Source organism: Onychostoma macrolepis, chromosome 06 (genome assembly GCF_012432095.1).
Source record: "Onychostoma macrolepis isolate SWU-2019 chromosome 06, ASM1243209v1, whole genome shotgun sequence".
NCBI lineage: Eukaryota > Metazoa > Chordata > Actinopteri > Cypriniformes > Cyprinidae > Onychostoma > Onychostoma macrolepis.
Genome location: NC_081160.1, coordinates 6,203,160 through 6,226,803, shown reverse-complemented (window position 1 = coordinate 6,226,803; position 23,644 = coordinate 6,203,160). Strand labels below are relative to the sequence as shown.

Sequence of the window (23,644 nt, the reverse complement as noted above, 5' to 3'; positions counted from 1 at the left end):
TGATCACCCATTGGCTCGACAATCCTTAGGTCACACGTGATTGGCTCTGCGGGAGCTAATAGGCAAGACGCTTACATCCTTCACGAGCACCTTAAACTCAAAATTGACGAGATTACGAATCCTACTATGGTGAAGACCTATGTTATGAATATTAATTAGAGCCTAGTTACGTTGCTTGGTAACCCTCTTTGAGTGTTGCGTCAAGTGACCTAATTAATATTCAGGAGCCCATCGCTCACTAGCCCGCTTATTTACCAGCTTCGACTTTGCAGCCAATTGGTTCAGTTGAGCCAACGTGACGTCAGGTCATTAATATTCATGAGCCAAACCTTCACCATAGTAGGATTTGCACGTGAGTTTTTAACGAGCTAAGGATGAAACAGCAGATTTCCTATGAGGTGAAGTTGCTTAAGAAATGAAGGATGCAACTTTATGTTTAATTTTTTTTTTTTTTAAGTATTAAGACTATGATGGACTATTCTGACACATGAGAGAAAGAAATGTTTGTTTGTAGCTTTGATTGTGCAATTGTGCATTGAAGGTACTTCTGGGTGAGGAGGCTTCTTGACTACCATCTGTTCTTTATTAGCTCTGCATACACAACCCACTCATGCAGTGCGCTGGAAGCAATCATCTTTAATTAGAGTGTCTAAAAAGAGAGAAGAAAAAAAGAAAGTAACACAAAACAAATCGTTCCTTTTAAATATATTGAATTTTTCAAAATTAAATTGACTTATTCTTATATTGTTCCAAATCCATGACTTTTTTCCTTATATTAAGTAGGCTACAAATGGATACATTATGAATAATGTTGGTTGATGTTTTCCAAACAATTATTATAAATAGGGACTGTGGGTACCATAAAAGTACAAAAAGAAAAGACCAAAATGTAGTCTGTAAAATAAAAACATTCATTTGTGAACTAGATCAAGCAATTCATTAAAGACTTCAGTTTATTCACTGAAACAACAGTGAATTTTAAATTTGTTCTGACAGAATTACCTTTTTACCCAATCACACGTTAATCTCATTCCTCTGTGAGAAACATATACTGCAACAGGCACTGTATTTTCATTCTCTCTACCTTCCTCTGTCTGTCTCTCTTTCTTGGATTTCCAATACAGATAAAGCACTGAAAGGACAGAAGATGAGAGACCCACAATGAGACAGAGCAGGTGGCCACCTGATAAAGGTAATGCTGACAGACAGACCCACACACACATACACACATGTGAGAAGGAGGCCCTTGTTTGTAGCCTCCGAAGAATCATGCAAACGTAATCAGCAAGGAGTTACTGTACATCAGGAATGATTGACTTCCATGTTATGCTCTGTATTGCAAAGAAAGCCTGACTGTTGAGTCATTACTACTTTGATAAACATCTTAAATGTGAACTTTACACCAAAGGCCAAGTTCCAGTAAGGGATTATATATTTCTGCTGGAAAACTGACTCAGAAAAAAAGCAATAAAACATGGATCAGCGGCATTTCGGTTATTATAATAGAATCTGGTGATTATCTGGGAATTTGTGGGCGGTCGTAAAACCAAATGTTCATTCCAGTGTTTGAAAACACAGCAAGCTTATGGATTCCTTTCTGTTCTCACAGGCAAATGTTTTATTCTAGGTCATATAAAAAAGAAATTGAGCCATTTCAACAAATTTCATTTTTCACATATCGACTGTGTACAGCACTGAAAGAGGCCAACTGTTAAAGGCATAGTTCACCCAAAAATGAAAATTTGCTGAAAATGTACTCACCCTCAGGCCAATTATAATGTAGATGAGTTTTTAGAACAGATTTGGAGAAATTTAAATAACTTTTTAACCAATGGATCCTATGCAGTGAATGGGTGCCGTCAGAATGAGAAGCCGAAAAAACATTATAATCCACAAGTAATCCACACTGAGGGGTGCACATACATTTTTCAGCCTGGTTCTCATATGAGAACTTGGAGATTTGGCTTGGTCCTCACACGGGCCATGGCATGTAGTGTGACCCATAAAATATAACTATAAAAAAAATTAATTAATAATATCAATTAATAATATTAATAATATTAATTAATAATAATAAGGCAGTATTACATACAAATGCAATCATTTTATAGTAAACTTAAAAATAAAATGTTAATATTTTTATTATTATCATTATTTTTTATTTTATTTTAATTTTCATCATTTTCAAACGTAAAATCAGCGAGCTTTTATTTTGGCGGGTTGCCGGCATGTAAGTATTATGCGCTTCCGGGTTTAGCGCTGCTGATGGAAGAGCATCAGTGAATGAAATGTCACAGACAGTTTTGCCTTGAAAACGGAAGCGGGTAGCCTAGATTATGCTTTCAGTTTGAATAGAAATCTTATACAGTTCAGTTTGTCGATCTAAAATGGTAATTGTGCATTAACAGCTGTCAACCATGTCGGTACGCAAATGCGCTGTCAGAACTTATTTACACAGCGCATTTTTAATTTTGGTCGCGCATGCGGACCTGCGGACCGGACCACTTATGTGCACCCCTGTCCACACTCCAGTCCATCAATTGAAAAGCTGTGTGTTTGTAAGAAACAAATCCACCATTAATACATTTTTAACTTCAAACTTTTGCTAAAATTTGAGTGTTCTGTAATAGTGATTTTTTTCTCCAGTGAAAAAGTTGTCTTGTCTGAATCAGGAGAGAACTATGCACAGATCAAACAAGTGAAAACAGTCCAAAACAGTACTAAACAATGGATTTTAATGTGAGAGGATAACAGAGGATGGACTTTTCCACTGGAGGAAATGTTATTATGGTTTATTTATACTCATATTTTGGTCAGAAACAACAGTTTAAACCCCCCTTATGATGGATTTGTTTCATACAAACACACAGCTTTTTGCTTCACAAGACGTTAACTGATAGACTGGGGTTTTGTGGATTACTTGTGGTTTATTGTGATGTTTTTATCAGCTGTTTGGACTCTCATTCTGACGGCACCCATTCACTGCAGAGGATCCATTGGCGAACAAATGATTTAAAGCTAAATTTCTACAAATCTGTTCTGATAAAGAAACAAACTCATCTATATCTTGGATTTTTAGCAAATGTTCATTTTTGGGTGAATATTCCTTTAACCGTACCTCTGTCTGAGCATCCCAAATTATTTTTTTCAATCATATTTCCTGGGAATGTCATCATGGAGTTATTCTAATATAACAGCATGTCATAAACAGGTAAATCTTTTAACCTTAGCTAACCGCAGAGCTACTCTGCTCTATCTGGCATGCAAATATAACTATCTTTGTGTGACTCATTAAAGTCTTTCATATTTATCTAAGAAGTCAAAGCCTTACGTCATGGTGATGTGAGGTTTGTGACCTTTACGCTTCCTGAGGATGAATAACTGCATACCGCAGTCAGCATGCTTCAATCTGCCCCATCTGAATTATTCTGCAATCATAAAACTGCCACTTTCTCCATTTCATATGGCAAGATTAATTTCACAAATGTAATTTGCAACAACATAATTGCACGTTGGAGGTGATACGCGTGTTTAATTTGCCTCGGCACAGGGATCTCCTGGAGGGAATCTATGTAGTTGCTATGGTGGCAGATATTTTGTTTGACGTTCTCGCTGACCTTGTATCACTCAGCAACAGCTCACCTGCAAAACAATTGCAGGCTGTTTTGAGTCGTCCAACCCCACAGGTATAAGAGGGAATGTCTCTGTAACATGTTTAGTAGAACAGAAGTTATTAGCAAATTGGGGTTTTATTTAGTTGTTTTCGTTATCTATAATATAATATAATAATAAGTGTCATAGATTTACATTGAAAAGCCTTTTGACTTTTATGGGGGTTTTTTTATCAGTAAGCCACTACCACAAATACCAACCACATTTTAATGCGAAAAAAAAAAAAATGGTGTTGCAAAGTTGTTTTACGTCTTTTGTGCTTCAGTTCGGCACTATTTTCTGCGCAGATCAACCTGATGGTTATAGGGCTATTTTACATTTTGGTTAATTGGTGGCTAATTTCTAATTAATTTGGACAATCTCATTCGTATTTTTTTGTATGATTTGCTCATGTCCCACTGATGATTGGGTTTCATTTTTTTCTAAAAACAAATTGTACGTTCCTGTACAAATCACACTGTACGAATTCATACAAAATTGGCAGCTCGTAAAATAGTTACGTTTTCTTATGAGATCCGGTTGGTAGGGCTTGAAAGCATTTTAGATACACACACACAAATCTGATCCGAGATCAGGTAACAACATATAGACACTTCACTGAGATCGCCCCCTAATTGAAATTGAAATTTCGAAACATTTCAAAACAGTTATGACATAATGAAGCCTTGTTTACTGAAATCATATCACTTTAGCAGTAAAAGAAAAGCATTTTGATAAAAAAAAAAAAGTTAAAGTAAAAGTTACTTACTTTTAATGTACTTATATGTGTTTATTTTTATTTTTTTTATTTGAACCCCAATTAAATATCCCCAAAACACCCTAACACCATGTTACCAACTTTTGTGCCATTTACAGTTTCTTTAGAACATGTAAATAATCTATTTTGGTTAGTTTTGTAGCCTATTCATTTTGTATAGGTTTCATTATGGTCCTGATATGACATTGTTGTTATATTGACCTAATAAGTTATTAAATTAAATTATCAATGTAACTGATACTACCTGAAACATTACATAATTGTAATTTATGTGTTCTTGGCTGAGGCGAGCAGCTGTTGACTGAAGAAGCCTCATGTTTTGGTCAGGTCAGGTTATGTTTTGTAACTCCCTCTGGGGGGACGGAGGGAAACCATTAACAGGATCTGAGACTGAGAACGAGCAGGAAGACCCATCTGACCTCTGCTAACCGGTGCCTCCTGGTTACACAAACATGCACTCAAACTCATACAAAAACATTTAGCCTTTAAATATTCTAGACAAAAATGTCTTTTTTATCAAGCAGCAAGAAAACAACTGTGACATTTTACTAAAGTGAAGATGTTATTTTAAGCTCAAGGTGAAGTGAGCACACAGGAAGCCTGTCTGAAATTTTAGACAGTGTGGATATTTTACATGCACTCTCATGCTCTCCAGTTCTTGAGGCACTCTTACTCTAACACTATGTGCAAACTATATTATAAAAGAATTTTGTTAGGACAAATGCACAAACATAAATAGGAGTGTAGGTCAAAACCTGATGCTTACATATTATTACATACTTTTTTGATGGTTAAAGAATTGTCATGTTGAAAAGAAGCCACAGTCTATCCAAATTCTTACCTCAAGATGGCAACAGTTCATGGTTATTATAGTTAACCGAATCTAAAACAAAACAAAACAAAAATAAATAATAATAATAATAAATGTTGACTGAAATAAATATGTATTATAAATATAATATAAATATATTTTATGCCAAGCTATACTTTCTTATATTTTCTTTTAGTTTAACTTTATATATTATAATAACTAAAACTAAAACAGAAATATAAATTAATAAAATAATAATATAAATATAATAATAAATGTAGGAATGTTTTTAAAAACTAAAATCAATAAAAATATAAATTACTAAATTGTGAAAATGACTAAATATTTAAGCAAAATTAAAATGAAAACATAAAATATAAAAATAAAAACTAATTCAAAATATTAATTAAATACTACTAAAAATAACACCAAATGAAACATGCTAAATGAAAATAATAATAAAAAAAAAAAGGCCAAAAAAGCTAAAACTTTGACTTTGATCGTTACCTGAATAATTTTTTTGTTTTGTTGTTGTTTAGTGATAGTTGTTCATGAGTCCCTTGTTTGTCCAGAACAGTTAAACTGCCTGCTGTTCTTCAGAAAAATCCTTCAGGTCCCACAAATTCTTTAGTTTTCAAGCATTTTTGTGTATTTGGACCCTTTCCAACAATCACTGTAGGATTTTGAGATACATCTTTTCACACTGAGGACAACTGAAGGACTCATATGCAACTATTACAGAAGATTCAATCGCTCACTGATGCTCAAGAATGAAAAACAATGCATTAAGAGCCAGGGGGTGAAAACTTTTGAACAGAATGAAGATGTGTACATTTTTCTTATTTAGCCTAAATATTATAATATTTTTTCTTTTAGTACTGCCCTTCAGAAGAAGATACTTGTTTCCCAAAAGACAACATAAGTTTATCAGTCATCAATTTACCCTGATCTTCAAATTCAAAAAGTTTTCACCCCCCCGGCTCTTATTAACGAAAACTATAATAGTATCCCAGTGATACCAAAAATATCACTGGTTCAAATCAATCCTATGCAAAATGACATCTCTCACAACAGACTCTTATCTGAGCACTTTTCACCAATATCTGCTGGAGGCGTTGGCTTTTCAGGCCCTTCCAATAACAGCCATCTTTAATGTACTCACCTCCTGACCTCCAGCATCTTTGCCGACTCACTCAAAATGATTCTTGCGGAGTGATGTTTGGGTGGGTGCGTGTATGCGAGTGTGTGTGGTGTTGTGGGTAGTTAATGTGAATACAAAAGGCTATTGGTCAGCTGTTGAAAAGGTTAGTAGCCAGAGCCCTCCCTGCTGAATATAAAGCAACTTTGAGGGGCGACCTATCAGCAGACTCAGCCTGAGCACCCCTTACCAAATTACTACCTGCCTTGACCAGACCTTTCTTTGCATTTCACTTTAACACAACGTGGGAAAATGGGTAATATGGCAACAGAGATTGTTGCCTTCCTTCTCACCATATCCGGATGGATTCTGATCTCCTCCACACTCCCAACTGACTACTGGAAAGTGTCGTCAGTGGACGGGACAGTCATCACCACAGCAACCTTTTGGTCCAATCTCTGGAAGACGTGTGTTACAGATTCAACCGGAGTCTCCAACTGCAAGGACTTTCCTTCTATGCTTGCACTGGATGGTATTTTATTGCTTTCTTCAAACATTTGTTGACTTTTTATTTCTTTTCTGTGTAAATGATTTGAATGTGTGTGTGTGTGTGTTTATGAAAATGGCTGATCGTTTGTCGGTCCTTTTTCCTTCCTCCAGAGAGTGCCGATGTCTAATTGTTCGGAAAAGAGTAGCATGGTGTTGGATTGCCTTAATGCTGTTTTGGCAGAATCTTCCACAACACAAACAAACTGAAGCCAAACCGATCACTTGACCATTTAAACAGAGAGTTTATTGTGCTAAAATTGCACTTAATGCATGCTGACACCAGTTTAAGAATGCAATGAAGAACCAAGTCTCTATTTTAGTGCTAAAAAGAGATGCAAAATGATTCAGCTTGTCTCAAACTCTATTTTCCTGACTTATTACCCCAGTTACAACCTGCAGGAATGTGTATCTCAAGGCAAGTATGAAAATGCATTGGCTTAATTATGCCTGAATGCCTCACCCACAAACAGAAGGAAGCTTTAGAGAAAACAGAGAACTGTTCCCTCAGGGTGCCGTGCAAAGGCAGGTAGTTGAACAGGTGATGCATTTAAATGATTTTAATGCATAATTGTCATGTTTGAAGCTGTGCATATTTGTGATGTGACCTCATATTTGTTTATGCACCACTAGCAGCATCAAGCAGAACATTTTTTGCTGCATCCCTGTGAAAGTGTGTTCAATATGTATTCTGTGTCATTCAGGTGTGTGAATGCGATTATGGGATTTATTTGCACAATGCAATCCATCTTCTGCCAGATGAAATTTATAAGTCTGATCATTTAACTGTAACATCATAACATAGATGAGATGTTATTGGAAAAATGACTTGTGTTGATCTCAGTAGTAATGGGCTGGAAATGATGCACTAACTTCCAGCAAAAATGTATGATTTTTTTTACTGTCTTGAAGTTAAATAATTATAGTAATAACTTACAGTTTTTTTTTTTTTTTTTTTTTTAAATATGTATATATTTTTAATATTTGATGATTTAAAAAATACATAAAAATATTGATATGATATAAATCAAATATTATTTTCCTCATATATATATATAATGAACTTATATGATTATGTGAAAGATTATATAATTATACATTATAATTATTATAACAGGTTTGGAGTAATTATTTATAATTATAATTTTATCAAATGTTCATTTTAAATGATTATCAAAATAACTATAACATACACATAAGAAGTAAAATGTTAACAACAAAATTAAGAATAAAAATCAATTCAAAAATGTAATTCATCCTAGTGATCATGTAATACATTTTTATATTTTATTATAATTTATTTATTGTCATTTTTGATTATATATGGCTTCTGCTTTCCTGTTCCTGCAGCTTATATCCAGGTGTGTCGTGGACTGATGATCTCAGCTGTGTGTTTGGGATTTTTTGGAGCTATCCTGGCACTAGTGGGCATGAAGTGTACTAAAATAGGGGGATCAGAGACCACCAAAGCCAGGATCACCTGTCTATGTGGACTACACTTTATTCTCAGCGGTAAATGTTGCCTGACCTAGATCATGGCTTCTTGTTTTTTAAAGCATTTGCAATTCCTCCTTCTGTGATTGACAGTGTCCTGTAATGATATACCCGTCCTCTGCAGGAATCTGCTCTATAACCGCCTGCTCTCTCTACGCACACCGGATAACATCAGAGTTCTTTGACCCCTTATTTGTGAGACAGAAGTAAGTTTTGTAACATTCCTGCAGTTGCTAGTAGGCTATGCATCCCAACCCAGATTATTACGGACACAAGTCTTCTACGTGTCTGCTTTTAGATTTGAACTCGGGGCAGCGCTCTTCATTGGCTGGGCAGGATCTGTTCTCAGCATTCTTGGAGGATTTATCTTTTGCTTTTCCATGACAGAGGGATTCAGCATCAGGTCTGATTCTTAGATTTTCCACTTATATACTGTGCCACTTGTTTTAAAGAGATCATATAATTTGCGATTCTAATGCCAGCAACCTAAAATATTACCAAGTGAATTGTTTAGCCAACATGTCAACAAATCCTATTTGGCTCATCCATGTAATTTAACTTTAAGTTTAATTAGGATTTAATCTAAGCAATTTAACGTATTCTTAATACAACTGTATGTAGTTTGTGTATTTTTGTGACTTTGGAGCCACCTACAGTTAAGTGTGGAATTTACTGTGGTCACTGTCGTACAGCGGATATCTATATGCATTTGCTGCTGCCGTAAAGCAATCCGCCATTTTCGCGGAATTTCGTACCCGCTCTCTAAACTTATAAATTCCCAGAAAAGACGTTTGGCGGGAGCATGGGAAAGAAACTGAAACAATTTGCGCTATTAAAAAAGTCAGTTTACTATCAGAATGATTTAGAAACTAATATATAAGGGTAAAATATAAGATAAATAACTTACAGAAGAACTATAGTTAAAGGTATAGGCTAAATTTCACCCAAAAATGTATTCTGTGGAATACAAAGAAGATATATTTTGTGAATATTTAGTATTACTTATACAATATGAACAAACGTTTTTGAATAATATTTGGAATTTTATATATTTTTTGTTTTTTATTTTAGCTCAGGTTTTGACATTTTTGGTAGTCTTTAAAAGTCTTTGAAATTTATTTCTATGTAAATTTTGATTTGTTTTTATGTCAGTGTTAGTTTTAGTAATTTCAACTTATTTTTTCAGTTAGTTGCCCACTCAACATTTAAGTTTTTCATCTAATATTTCAATGTTATTTTATGCTTATTGTAATAGTTTTACTTAATATCAACACTGGTTGTAATGGGTTAAAATCATTCTCTGACTCTCTGACAGGGAGTACTCCTACAACGGTGCCACGTCCTTCATATCAACACAAACCAAGATCACAAAGAAGGGAAGAAACCCTGAGACTCCTCAGAAAGACCCTCCAGACCAGAGCTTCTCTGGCAGGCAGTTTGGCAGGAATGCATATGTTTGACTTCAGCTTCCTCAGTAAAGCTGAAAATAATCACAAGTGAAGGCCAACCCAGTAAACACTGTGTAAAGTCAACTATCAAACAAATCCTTGAATGAAGAACATGAGATCGTGTTGCACAAGGCTGCTTTCATCATTCAAAGCATTGAGAAGACTGCGCAGGTAAATGTTATATATTATAAATATATATCCTATCTGGGTGAATCCAGAGATTATTTTCAGAGGTTATTTTGATGAGATATGCCTATAAACAATACATTGCGGCATAGACATTTTTGTCAGGAAAACACATATTTCTTATGAAACCTCAAGCAAATTTTCCAAGTCTGACAAAGTGATAAGAGTTGCCAGATTTCCTCACTTGGGACTTTGAATGAAGTCAGGTGAACTGATGACAGAGAGGACAGCTGTGCTTCACTGACCAGAGGAACATGCTGCCTCGATTCGGAAATGGAGTCGGAACTCACATATTGCTCTGGTCCTGGAGTCTCTCCTCACCTCGTGATCAATGGAAACTCTAGACTCTGACCCGGGTTTTAGAGCTTCCGTGGGCCGCTGCAGGCTGGCAGAGGCTTCTTGTTCTGTCAGATTCTTCCTTAAACAAGTGCTCAGTGTCTCTGTGCTTTTTTTTTTTTTGTAAGGTTTTAAAGTATTTTATGACATAATAAAGGCCATTATTGTCTTGGACTGTGCTTCAAAATTTGGGGGACTTGTATTCATCCCGAGACCACAGACAAGTGAACATTTCCATAAATACTGCAATTACTGTTTTAAATATTTTTATATATACATTATATATATATGCTTTTTTAAAAGAAAGTAATACTTCTATTCAGAAAAGAATGCATTAAATTGATCAAAATTGTAGACATTTATAATGTTACAAATGTTTCTATTTCAAATAAATGTTGTTCTTTTCTATTCATCAAAGAATCCTGAACAAAAATTGATCATGGTTTCCACAAAAATTCTAAGCAGCACAACTGTTTTCAACACAATAATGATAATAATTTGAGTTCTGAAGGATCATGTGACACTGAAGACTGGAGTAATGACTGTTAAAAATGTAACTTTGCATCACATTGTGCATTACATTTTAAAATACATTAAAATAGGAAAGATATTTTAAATTGTAATAATATTTTTTTGATCAAATATATCAACCTTGGTGAGCATAAGAGACTTCTGTCAAAAACAGAAAAAACAAAAGGTTTAAGAAAAATATATTATTTAAAAAGTGAGCTTATTGAAAATCATTTTATATCCATACTTGAATGTGTTCATTACAATAATGTAATGAAAATAAATAAATACAGTAGTAAATGAAACATTATTACCATAATGTACAAATGAAGACTTTAGATGCAAAAACCTCCAAGTCCATCTGAGATTCTTCTTTCAAATCAGCTTTTTTTTTTTTTATCAGGTTTCTATGAAAATATCATTGGACATTTTTGAAAATAAGGCATTCAATAATTGACTAATAACCATTTCTTTGCCATTAAAGTGAAATTACTGAACCAAAACATAGGAGCCTGATAAAAAAAGTTAATTTAAAAGAAATGTTTCAGAAGAATCTCAGACAGACTTCTGAAATCTTTATTTGTATATTATGGTAATGTGTTGTAATGCTTTTAATTGTATGTGCTCACTATTAATGTTCAGTTTTTGGAAGTTTCCAGAATTAGCCTTCTGAACTGCACTTCAAGTTCGTGTCACAACTAACCAGTGAGTAGATGGTAATGGTCCTGTGAACAGGCCTCATTTCCTTTATGCCCCATATAATTAATATGATTTTTATTCTTTTGATTTGGGAGTTAAATGTGACTTGGACATGTTCTTCAATGGTTTTGAGAAAATCTTGTCGCAACAAGGCTGTTCTGGATGGTTGCAATACCAGGGCCTTGCCATGCGGCTGTTAGCAATTTACTGTGTGGTTTCTAGGGCGTTACCGGATGGTTGTTTACTATATTTCTGTTATATTCTGATCTCTGTGGCTGGGCCACTTCTTCAAATCCAGCCTATGGGATTTTTCACCCATTTTCCTGTTCGATTTCACAGAAAAATAATGACACTCCTCAATCCACACTCAACAATAACTCAATTTGAGGTATCATTCATAATTTCTGCACCAAATCTGAATGCTTACAGATGTGTTCAAATTTCAAATTTAGCAAGTACCACTCATAACTTATACAGACAAATAACCTCCATCAGGAGTGATTGAATGCAAAATTGACCAGCAGAGGGCATCATGGAGTTGTTTTAGACATCTCTGAATATCTCTGCCACTGAACATAATGTGTCTAAAGGCAAAGCGCTATTTCTAAAGAGACATTCAATGGTTTAGACTCTTCCAGAGTCATCATTCAACATACCCATCTTAGCTTCATTAGGTAAAACCATCGAGAAAGCACTGATCTTTATATGCTCAGGTCTCTTAAGACCTTCTAAACCTGACCCAAGTTCATAACACAACATCAAACGCCAGCTCTGGGACATAGTGTATTAACACACACACACACACACACACACACCCTGATATCAGTCTTAATTAAGTCCATCGAACACACATGCACATGCTCAAACACACACACTTTTATGAAATTAATAATGTTATGAACCCTGAGGCTATTTTCTGGAAAAATAAAGGCCCTTTTGAAAAGGGCCCTGAATAGTGCCTATAAATAAATCATTTAACCTATGCACCCTCTGAAAAATAAGTGTGCTTAACTGTACTGAATGTGCACTTGTGTACTTCAAATTTTAAATGTATATTTTTATAAAGTCGTATTTACAAATAATAGATGCAACATAAAGGCCATTAAGTGAATATAATTTCATGACTATGTAACATACTTTGTAATAATGCATTTTGTAAAAATGTCAAATTAAAAGTTTTACTTAAAGTATCATGTTTTCATTTTTTGTCATGCTTTGAAGAAGTACACTTATTTTTGAGCTGTTGACTAACATACTAAAGCACATGTAAATTACTTTGTTAACTGTAGTGTTATTCTATATTACATTTTAAATGTAACATATTTTATATATGCTAAATTGCAATTACAAATGTGTAATGACAAACATTTGAATACAAGATATACAGATTTCAATAGAAACTAAATTAAAGTATATTTTAGTTTACCATAAATGCATGCTGTCATTGCTTTCAGCAGTAACCAAACACAATTGAAATAATTACGAAATTAAGAGCTACTTAGGTTCTACTTAAATGTGGCAAAAAGCACTCTAAATGGGATTTAATATAAATTTAAACCATAATGCATTTTGATTTAATTGCAATAAACATGCAATTAAGTGTCTGAAAACATTAGACTCAATTCACACTTGCAGTGTATTCTTTTAAGTTTTTTAAAAGTGTGCTAAAGTGTACTTTTTCCACAAAGGCCTGTGCTGTGCTGTGCTGTGTTATGTTAAAAAATAAATGCAGATAATGTTGAATAAGGAGTTTAAAACTGGACAGCTGGCCTGCATAGCATATCCTCACTGGGATGTTTATATATATGAAATATGAGCTGAGAACCGAGGTAAGCATTCTCTCTGTCCTCCAGAAACTTAAAAACAAGGCCCTGGGAACATGGAGAGTCATAGATTCACATCAGCACAAAAAAGAAGGGAGCTTAGTGGCCAGTCTCGGGCAGAGCAGGTTAAGAGAAACCGTTTAACTGATCACGACCTGACATGTTGATACTGCAGAAGACAGAGAAAGAGATGCTGGAAATTACAAAGATTTAATAAAGATAAAAAAGTGTGAAGTAGGTGGTTTAGTTAAGTGGGGAAAACAGTGTGAAGCAGAGCAAAGATGAAGATTCGTGTAATGCAGATCTGGGGATTCCTGTTAGCGATACTGGGCTGGATCTTTGTCGCCTGCTCCATGGCCATGGAGGGCTGGAAGATCTCCTCTATCGGAGGGCAAGGTGGGAGCGCCGTCATAAAGGTGGGCTGGTACTGGTCCAGTCTGTGGAGGGCCTGCTTCACGGACTCCTCCTCTACATCCAACTGCTACGACTTCCCCGTGCTGTGGTCTGTGGAAGGTACGGACATTATTAAACTCTTTGAATGTACATGTACACATTTTTTATGTGCTATAATTAAAGAAAGAGACCAAATAAATTAATTTGTTAAACAGTTTACATCTCAAAACTCTAAAGTATTGACATCTATGGTTCCACAAAGAACCTTTATTTATTTATATTTTGCAGTGATGCCATAGAAGAACTATTTTGGGTTCCTCAAAGAACCTTTCAGTAAAGTTCTTAAAAGAACCAAAAAACTTTCTTCTTAGTATGAAGAACATGTTAATAATCTAAAGAACCTTTTTCCACTACAAAGACACATTGTTCAATGGAAAGGTTCCAAAGATGTTAAAAGTGGATCTTGGAACCATCAATGCCACTAAAGAACCTTAACTTTGAACCCTCTGGTGCCGCTCAGATGGCAGTCAAAATGGCCTTATATATTGTATATATATATTTTAATTAATTATTATTATTTTTAATTTCAATGAAATTAAAGTACTATATTTTAGTTGGATTCTGTTTTTATTTAATATTTAGTATTTTTTAAGGGATTTATGATATTATGTATATGGTATATATACAGTATACATATGGAATAGTTATGATCCGCTTATTACTTCGTACCAACTTTTTGAGCATAGACCTGGAAATTAAATCTACAACTTAAACTATTGTAAATCTTGAATGCTTTGTAGCACACACTTATGTTTGGTCTTTGCAGTGTAAAAAGTTGAATCGACACTAAAAACAATATTACAGTAGTTTAAATTATAATGACAAAAGTATAAAAATATTTCATATGAAATATTTTCCAAAACATGTTTTACTAAATTAAAACTCCATGAAAATCAAAGCCATAAATCTAAATCCATAAATCTAATTGTGTTCCAGAGTTGAGGTGATTTTTCAGAAAGATTTTGGTTGGGCGCAGTACCAAGCATTTCCACTAAAGGAAATTTGCTTCCCATTCATTTCCAATGCGGTCATTTTTGACTGCAAGCAGTACAAGTGTGACTTTTTTTCAGGACCATTTAATCTTTTCAAATGTCTATGATTTTGTGTGTGTGTGTGTGTTCACATACCAAGTGCCAAAACCTTTACCACGTTTTGTCCCATTCTGACGAAGAACATAAAAAATAATAAAATAAAATAAAAAAGAAATTAAAAACATAAATAAAAATGAGGTCAAATAGGACTGAAGGGTTAAGTGTGCATTGCAAAAAGGGTTATTTATAGTAAAAAAGAAAAAGAAAAGAAAAGTTATTTAGATTATTAAAATGTTCTTCATAGTAAGAATTTTTTTGGGGGGGGGATTCTTTGGGTAAACAAATTTTTTATTTTTTTTCTATGGACAGACAGAAAGACAGAGATATAATACATTTGGATCTTGTATGTTCAGGTTATCTTCAGATCGTGAGGGCTCTGCTCATGTCTGGGATGGCTGTTGGAGTGCTGGCCTTCATCCTGAGTCTCGTGGGAATGGAATGCACTTACATCGGAGGAAAAGACAAAGAGAAGAACCGATCCATGTTCACAGGAGGCATCTGTCACATAACAAGTGGTAAATATCTTCATGATATACAGCAGAACCGTTGTAAATTAGGCTTGCACGTGTTTTACTGTGTCTGTTCTCTAAGGTATGCTGGGTGCCTCTGGTTATGCACTTTATGCTCAGCATGTTTCTGCAGAGTATTTCAACCCCAGATTTGATGGACTGGAGTAAGTATATGAAGAATTTTTTATGGAAGGGTGTTTCATGAAATAAAAAATGTAAAAAGGTAGCATGCGGCTTGCATTTCTGAGAAAAAAGTCAGAATAGCAAGACGTAAACTTAGTCAGAATAGTGAGATGTAATCTTAGAGAAAAAATAATTTATATCTCACAATTCAGACCTCAGAAATGCAAGAAAAATCCTTATTGTGAGATAAGCCGCAATTACCTTTTCTTTGGTGATGGAAACAGTCTTTTATTGTACAATGTAGATCCTGTGTTGATCATAGAAAGAATCCATAAAATTAACTGTGCAAATAAAACAATGTTCTCAATATTTCAAATGCTGTATTTGTAATATATCTCATATTTAATTATTTATTGATTAACATTCAAAAATGCATCAATGTTTCAGATTTGACTTGGGAACTCCCTTGTTCCTTGGATGGGCCGGATGTGCTGTTCAGATCACTGGAGGGATTTTCTTCCTAGTTTCAGTCTGCAAGATCTGGTCTCCGACATACAGCAGGTAAGAGTGCAACTCCAGAGTCATGGAAACCTTCTGGTACTTTGCTCTTTTACACAGGCACTGCATTTTTTCATGGAACCCAAAAGAAGAATTTTGAAGAAACCACACAAAGCTCTGTCCCACTCAACAACAAGCCCAAGATTCAAAAGCAAGAACAACACCTTAGAAATCTTAATTTTAATCTTGCACTCTGGAACCCATTTTCAAAAGCTGATGTGTAAATGAACAGCCAAAAAGCATTAGTTTTCTTTTTTAGTTGAAAACTGTCATGTAAATGCCCCCCAAAATTTAGTAGCCTACTAAATGTGCTGAATCATGATTATTTGTGAAAATTGTTGTGCATTGATTTTGAGCACAAATTTATGCATACACACATTTAGTGCCATGGAGTCATGGACTACTGTAACCATTCCCTGATAGCACACATACATCTCAGATACGTTTATTTGAAGTGCGTTTTTACATCTTGAAGATGTTTTTTAAAGTGTTTGCTCTAAAACATGTATCTAAGTTTCCTGTCATATGGAAAATGTCTTTAAGATGTTTATGATTTAGAATGTATGTAAAACCGACAACTTAAAGATGTTTATCAGATGTTTGTACATCACAGCAGACGCCTTCCAGATGAAGCAATCTTTAAGACATCTTGCAGATGTATGTGTGCCATCCGGGTTGGTTTATGGTGGTTTGGTATGGACTTTTGTTGTATGGGAAGATGACAGTAAACTAAACTTTTTGTATGAACCATTAAATATATACTTCATAAATTGTTTCTCCTCAGTGCACCAGTTCTCAACGTTCCTGTCGTGGAGAGCAATGCCTTGCGTTCCTCTCACACAAATGTTTCCATCATTTCTGAACTCTCCACAAAATCCAACGTATCAGCCGTATCTGAGCTCTCCTCAAAGTCTGAAACAACAGCTCTGTCAAATGCGCTATCAAAGAGCACACATATCTCAAGAACTAGACGTCCCTCAAGATCCAAACGCTCTGATAAATCAAGAGGCTCTATCAAATCAGACGTGTCACGATCAGTGAGCTCCTCACGGTCCTCAAGGATCAGAAGATCACATTTAAACAGCAAGAACGCATCCTCTCCATCTGGAGCCACTACACATCACTTTATCAAGAACTCCTACCTCTGAAACACTGAGCTTGGATTATTGAATATGGTTATGGAAAACAATGAACTCAATGAAAATCTCAATGACCACTTCAGATCATGGATTTAAATGCACAGATTTTTGAACTGAAAATTGATAAATGAGATTGAGCTGCCTGGAATCATTTTGTGCAAAAATGTAATTCCAAATGATTATTGATGGATTCATTCTTTGAGAAAAGCATATTAGATATAGACAGCGTAACTGCCTATGTATTACTGAAATTTGGAACAACTGTCAGATCTATTTTTCTTCACAATTTAAAGTGCCCCTATTATGGATTTTTGAAAATTACATTTCATGCAGTGTGTAACAGCTCCAAGTAAATGAAAACAGCCTGCAACGTTTTAAATCTGAAAGTGCACCGTGTATAAAGTTATTGTCTCTCAAAAGAAAGCGTCGACTCTGAATCATTGAAATGAGTGGTTTTTAAAACTAATCCTAAAACGTTTCATGTTGACGTCAACATGAAACATTAGCATATTGCACGCACACATGTTGGTCTTTTAGCGTTGGTCTGAATGAAAATGCAAATTCATTCTTTGTCACTAGGTGCCGCTTTTAGAGTGGTAAAATAGCAGTTCCCCCGGTAACGCTGTACATAAAGCAGTACTGCGCTCACAAACAGGCATGATGAAATGAAAATGAGACCAATCGGACCAATCACTGCAGATTAGCGTCATGCAAAGGAGGGGTTTGGAAAAATGAATCGTTGAGCGAATCGTTTGGGAGTCATTGAGCAAATAAGGTAAAAAATAAAGGCATAGTATAAGACAATGAAAGTGTTTTTTGATCTTGCATGCATGTCAACCTGTTGTTAGGGACTCCCAAAACCAAAATATAAACATTTCATTACCCATAATATGGACACTTTAATTGTATGTTCAGTGGAATTGATGTAGCCTAATGAAAGAATGCAAGATGACAGTAAAACATTTTAAGACATCCTTAAAACATTTGAAATGTAACACTACATTTTTTTTTTTGTGGATTGCGAGTCTATATGAACCCGATAATAAGATTTATTTTTTGTCGACTTTCCATCCGCAACTTATAGCTAAGCTTTTGTGGTTTCTGAAATGTTATTTGAAAACGCTGTTGAAATATATGCTTATGTTAAAAAAAGAAAAAGAAAAAAAAATCATACTTTCTAATACAAACTTTTCTAAATTACTCTACTTTCTAATTGTTTGAGTATTTACACAGAATATTTAATTAATAATTTCTTGCATACATTTAGCAAAATAAAATTTTCAATACTTTTCAACCCTGGAAGTAGCAGAGTTGTGAGCCACTGACCTGGAGGATTTAAAACTTTCATGTTGTAAAAGTCTAACTCAACTTCTTTAACAAAATAATTTATTTTATTTGTCTGTGCAGTGCAAGTATAGGGAGGTCTAGGGGTCTTATCATTATCATTAGAGCCATCGTGACAAAATTCTTGGCAACTGCTTTCCATTTTCTAATTTGAATAACAGGGTTATTATTGCTAACTAAAACTAAAATTATTTAAAAAAAAAAAAAATTAATTGATAAAGATATACTACTGAAATATACTACTAGATGTAAAAGTTAACGAAAAATAGAAATGCTGCCTTGGCTAATAGCTGGAATGATTACTAAACTTACTAACTGGATATAAATAAACTAAAACTGAAATAAAAATAAATTAATGTCAAATTAATAGCAATGTTTTAAAAAAACAAAAATGATCAAAACATGACAATAGCTCTTTACAAAATTATAACTGAAAAATATAAATTATATTTCAAAATATCAAAACTATAATTGTATATAAATAATACAAAAATGTGCAGTTTCACTTGCTTTGTCTCCATTTCTGCAAGTATTTCCAACGTTGCTGAATCTTGTTTATACATAAACAGCATGAGTTTCACGGTTCGTGCCGCTCTACTGCAATCATCTCGTATAACTTACATCTTAGATGACATATGAGCCTGCATAGAAGATAAATATCAGATTTAAGAAGAACATACTTCATAGGACAATTTTATTTCTAATAGCCATTCAATGTTCTTTCAAAAACAACACAAGTCCTGCACTATTAGTTCTGTCCTATGTCTTTCTGTGGCTATGAATGAAACTGTAAATCTTTTACTTTTCTGAACTATCAGACTTAAGATTTCTGCCTGAAAAATGAAATAACAGGTGATGATAACTTCCCGTATTTTTCAGATATCGCTTCTTTTTGATCCATAACTGATTGAATGCACTTTTATCAGGTCAATGATGCCCTGGGAAAGGTCATATCATGTCCTGACCTGGTGACCATGGTTCTCAGATTCAGAGATCGGACAAATCTCATGGAATGTGAAACTGCTTATGAGGTAAAACCATGTAGTTTTACCAGTTTGAAGCTGCAATATGCCGAAGAAAGCACTGTGGATGCAGATACCAAGACAGGAGGAAGCTGTCCTCTAAGGACACACACCACCATGTAATTTTATTCCATGTTGGCTTGAAACCTCACAGCAGTTCAGGAACTCACGTTCCATAGATCTTTCAACTTCTGTTCCGTTCATCAGTCGTATGAAGCTGGCAGCATGAGGCAGCGAACAGTGGCGATGTATGTGGAGATCGGTTGCTTTTTGTTGTGTTTAAGTGGCTGGATTTTGATCTGTTCCACTCTGGCCACTGAGTACTGGACCTTCTCGGAGGTCGGCTCTGTGGTTCTGACCACCGGTAATTACTATTCCAACCTCTGGATGGACTGTGTCTCAGACACCACAGGAGTATCTGACTGTAAATACTACCCCTCCATGATGGACCTGCCTGGTAAGGAATCACTATTGAAACTGAGACGTTGTGTCACGATTTGGTGAAAAAGAGAATAAATTATTCGATTAATACTGTATGTTTAGTGTGTAAACCAAAATACATTTGAAGTAAAAATTTACTTTTGTTTTTAAATGTTTGCTTTTATTTTGAATATCTTATTCACAATACTGTTCAAAAGTATGGGGACGGTAAGATTTATTTATTTATTTTGAAAGATTTTTTAATCAAAATAAACACTTTTAGTCAGCAAGGCTGCATTAAGTTGATCAAAAGTGACAGTAAAGACATTCATATTGTTTCAAAAGATTTCTATTTCAAATAAATGCTATTCTATTGAAATTTCATTTTTATCATTAAAAGAATAAATTACATATTAAAATAGAAACGTTATTTTAAATTGTAATATTAATAATATTGACAATATCACCGTTCTACTGTTTTTTTTGTTTTTTTAATCAAACAACTGCAGCCTAGATGATACATGTACTATTTATATTATTACTTATAAAATTAAGTTTCTGAATCAGGAGATTATTAAGTTTTTTTTTGCACCACAAGATTTAAAATAAATAAAAAATAAAGTGAATTGACTTTTATCTCACAGTCAAGACTTTTTCTCACAATTCTTCAGAATAGTAAAATTCCTTAGAATTGCAAGATATAAACTTAGAATTGTGAGGGAAAAAAGCCAGAATTGCAAGTAAAACAAGTCAGAATTATGAGCTATAAACTCAGAATTCTTGCTTTTTTCTCTTACAGTTTTTGACATTTTTCTCAGAATTGCAAGTTTATATCTTGCGATTCTGATTTTGAAATCTTTTATAAAAAGTCAGAGTTGCCAGAGAAGTCATCTGAATTATGAGATAAAGTCAAAGTTCACTTTTAAATTTTTTTTTGGTGGTGGAAATAAGCTTCCATAGGACATGCTTTTCATGTATCTCTCTCTGGTTTGTTAGTTTTCCTCCATGTATGCAGGGCCCTGGCTGTCGTCTCTGTGATCTTTGGCTTCTGGGGGGCTGTTCTTGCCCTCATTGGGATGAAATGTACCAAAATCGGAGGTTCTGAGCTCACCAACACCAGAGTTACATTTGCAGCAGCGTTGACGTACATGGCATCTGGTACAAACCTTTCTTCATGAACATATTTGCATAAAGCATAAATTTAATATCATAAACTGATGTGTTGCTGTGTCTGTTTTGCAGGATTTTGTGGTATGATAGTGTACTCCTGGTGGGGAGATAAAGTGCGTTCAAACTTTGTGGATCCATATTACTTGGAACAGAAGTATGTAACTATGATGTATTTTAAAAGAGTCACGCATTTATAATGTCAGTAATAATAACTTATATGAAAGTGCCTAAAGGTGAGGCATGCCCTTTCTGTCACCTAATTTCAAATAAAAAATAATATTAAAACAACATTTGCAAACATCTCTTAATATTATTCTTAAATTTACAATATCTTATTATTTTATCTGGAGCTTGACAGAAAACAGCTAACAACGTGTAGCAAGTTTAGCTTACCTGTCGTGAAGAAACTCCGCGAGTTCATCATAATATTTCTTAAAATTCCTCCATCTTGTAAAAGCACTGCCATTATTTACCCTTGTTTTCCTAAGTTGTCTGTCTCTGCTTATTTTGGTAAGTCTAATTTTGGTTTTCACTTCTGTAACCAAGTTTCTTTTCCCATAACATGTTAGCTATAGTCAAAGACTTTGCTATAGTCCCACCCAGACTAAACACGTTCTGGCTTAGCCAGCAGGGTTGCCAGGTCTGCGTAACAAAACTAGCCCAATGGCCAATCAAAAGAGCCCAAAGGTAGCCCAATGACCATATCCCAAATATCAAAACTATGCAATTACCATACCATAATGTACATATTTAACAGTTAATGTTATGCAAATTGAAAACCAGTATATTGTAGTGATCATAAACACAGCTCAAATAAGGCTCCTGTTTTTTTTTAGGCTGCTCTAAGCCCCGCCTTTCTGAAACGCGCAGATTTTTACAAAGCTCTTCGTTCTGAGAAGCGATGTGTGCTCTGATTGGCCAGCTATCCAGTGCGTTGTGATTGGCCGAATACCTCAAGCGTGTGACGGAAATGTTACCCCTTACCATGTTGTGATGCCGTGTCCTGGCGCGACGACACAAAAACAATAAAACCCATTACTTGGCTGTTGTCACTATGACGTCGCGTCAGCACCAAGCTTCAGACACGCCCTCCATCAAGCGTCGATGCTGACGCCCCGCGTCAATGTACTGTCCCGCAGGAAAAATTTAAATTAGCCCAGTTCAGGGGAAAACCTATGAATTTGGCAACCCTGTCAGTCAGCTACAGTTGCCACGCCCCAAACTCTCGCTATTGGTTGAGCTGGAAGAGATTGACGTTATCAGAGCAGACCGCTCTAAATGAGTCCTGGCCCAGATAGCACACGTACGTCTGCAAGATGTCTGTTAAAGATCTGTTGATCTGGAAAGCATCTGCTGTCTATAAACGTCTGACAGACGTCTGTAAGATGTCAGTTTTACATACACTCTAAATCATAAACATCTTAAAGACATCTAATAGACGTCTATTTGACATCTAAAAGGAGACGTCCTATAGACGTATTGCAGATGAGCAAACAGCCTAAAAAATACATCTTGCAGATGTAAATGCAGACATCAAATAGACGTCTCAGAGATGTACGTGTGCTATCAGGGGGGAGACTTTACTAGTATTTTAGGGGTAGATAAAGCCCCCTGGGCCCTGAATGGCATACTTAAAGTAGTCAAAGAATAATTAACTGGGTTAAGAGAATGTATTTTGACATAAAAAATCGTAGAAACCTCACCGTTTTTATTTTTCTCAGGTTTGAGTTCGGTGCAGCTCTTTTCATCGGCTGGGGAGGTTCGTGTCTGGTTATATGTGGGAGCGCAGTCATGTGCTATTCCTCTGTGAGAAAGTCATTCCCACGAAGGTCTGGCTCATTGCACTGTATTATTATCAATATTAAACAGCGGCTTACTATTTTTGTGGAAACTGACACATTTTTAAAGTATTAACAGCATTTGTTTGAAATGAAAATCTTTCGTAAAATCATAAATGCCATAGACATTTATCAATGTAGTGCATCCTTGCTGAATGCGAATTTCTTAATAGTAGTGTACTGTGTGTTTTCAATATTTTTTGCATTTCCTCAGGTTTACCAAGAAACCCAGGAGAACCCCAACCTACATGACAGCACGCACCAGACGGACGTACATGCTGCCGGGCTCGTCCAGACCCACAACAGTCATCATCTCTCCTTCACACCAATCATACAGCGTGAACAGAGAAAACAGACAGAGTAGAGGGAGGAGAGGAACACAAGAAAGCCAGTTTCCAAGAACTGTCAGGCCCCTCATTGACTCGACTGTGTAACTCAATGTTTAAAAACATAACTTAGACAATTTCCAATGCTTTATCCATTGCGATACAGCAGGATGCTTGTCACAGCTTTTACATGTTGCTCTTTTGTTGGTTTGATTGCTTCTATTGTCCTCA

General features: G+C 35.0%; 3 protein-coding genes and 1 long non-coding RNA gene across 7 annotated transcripts; 3 read left to right on the top strand and 1 right to left on the bottom strand.

The window, feature by feature from the left end:
• Positions 1–2,404: 2,404 nt before the first annotated feature.
• On the top strand, positions 2,405–10,685 carry cldn10a (claudin 10a). 2 transcript variants are annotated; one of them, XM_058778865.1, is made up of 5 exons: positions 2,405–2,558; positions 8,275–8,436; positions 8,543–8,624; positions 8,717–8,821; positions 9,734–10,685. In XM_058778865.1, the coding sequence occupies exons 1-5, from the start codon at positions 2,432–2,434 to the stop codon at positions 9,876–9,878; spliced, it is 621 nt and encodes a 206-aa protein (XP_058634848.1). In that variant the 5' UTR covers positions 2,405–2,431; the 3' UTR covers positions 9,879–10,685. The 2 variants fall into 2 exon arrangements, with proteins under 2 accessions (XP_058634848.1, XP_058634847.1); XM_058778864.1 differs by lacking the exon at positions 2,405–2,558 and adding an exon at positions 6,691–6,910.
• A 2,664-nt stretch (positions 10,686–13,349) lies between these two features.
• On the top strand, positions 13,350–18,345 carry cldn10e (claudin 10e). The gene is made up of 5 exons (XM_058779491.1): positions 13,350–13,933; positions 15,318–15,479; positions 15,556–15,637; positions 16,044–16,157; positions 16,939–18,345. Exons 1-5 carry the CDS (start codon positions 13,702–13,704, stop codon positions 17,300–17,302), a joined length of 954 nt encoding a protein of 317 aa, XP_058635474.1. The 5' UTR covers positions 13,350–13,701; the 3' UTR covers positions 17,303–18,345.
• LOC131542637 (uncharacterized) lies at positions 13,788–23,057 on the bottom strand. Of its 2 annotated transcripts, XR_009271750.1 has the most exons (4): positions 21,643–23,057; positions 15,858–15,903; positions 15,297–15,462; positions 13,788–13,924 (listed from the first exon to the last, which is right to left on the bottom strand). It is a non-coding gene; the product is annotated as an uncharacterized LOC131542637 (long non-coding RNA). The 2 variants fall into 2 exon arrangements; XR_009271751.1 differs by lacking the exon at positions 15,858–15,903.
• On the top strand, positions 19,139–23,593 carry LOC131542635 (claudin-10-like). 2 transcript variants are annotated; one of them, XM_058779493.1, is made up of 5 exons: positions 19,139–20,116; positions 21,076–21,237; positions 21,322–21,403; positions 22,971–23,078; positions 23,302–23,593. In XM_058779493.1, the coding sequence occupies exons 1-5, from the start codon at positions 19,885–19,887 to the stop codon at positions 23,519–23,521; spliced, it is 804 nt and encodes a 267-aa protein (XP_058635476.1). In that variant the 5' UTR covers positions 19,139–19,884; the 3' UTR covers positions 23,522–23,593. The 2 variants fall into 2 exon arrangements, with proteins under 2 accessions (XP_058635476.1, XP_058635477.1); XM_058779494.1 differs by lacking the exon at positions 22,971–23,078.
• The last annotated feature ends 51 nt before the right edge of the window (positions 23,594–23,644 follow it).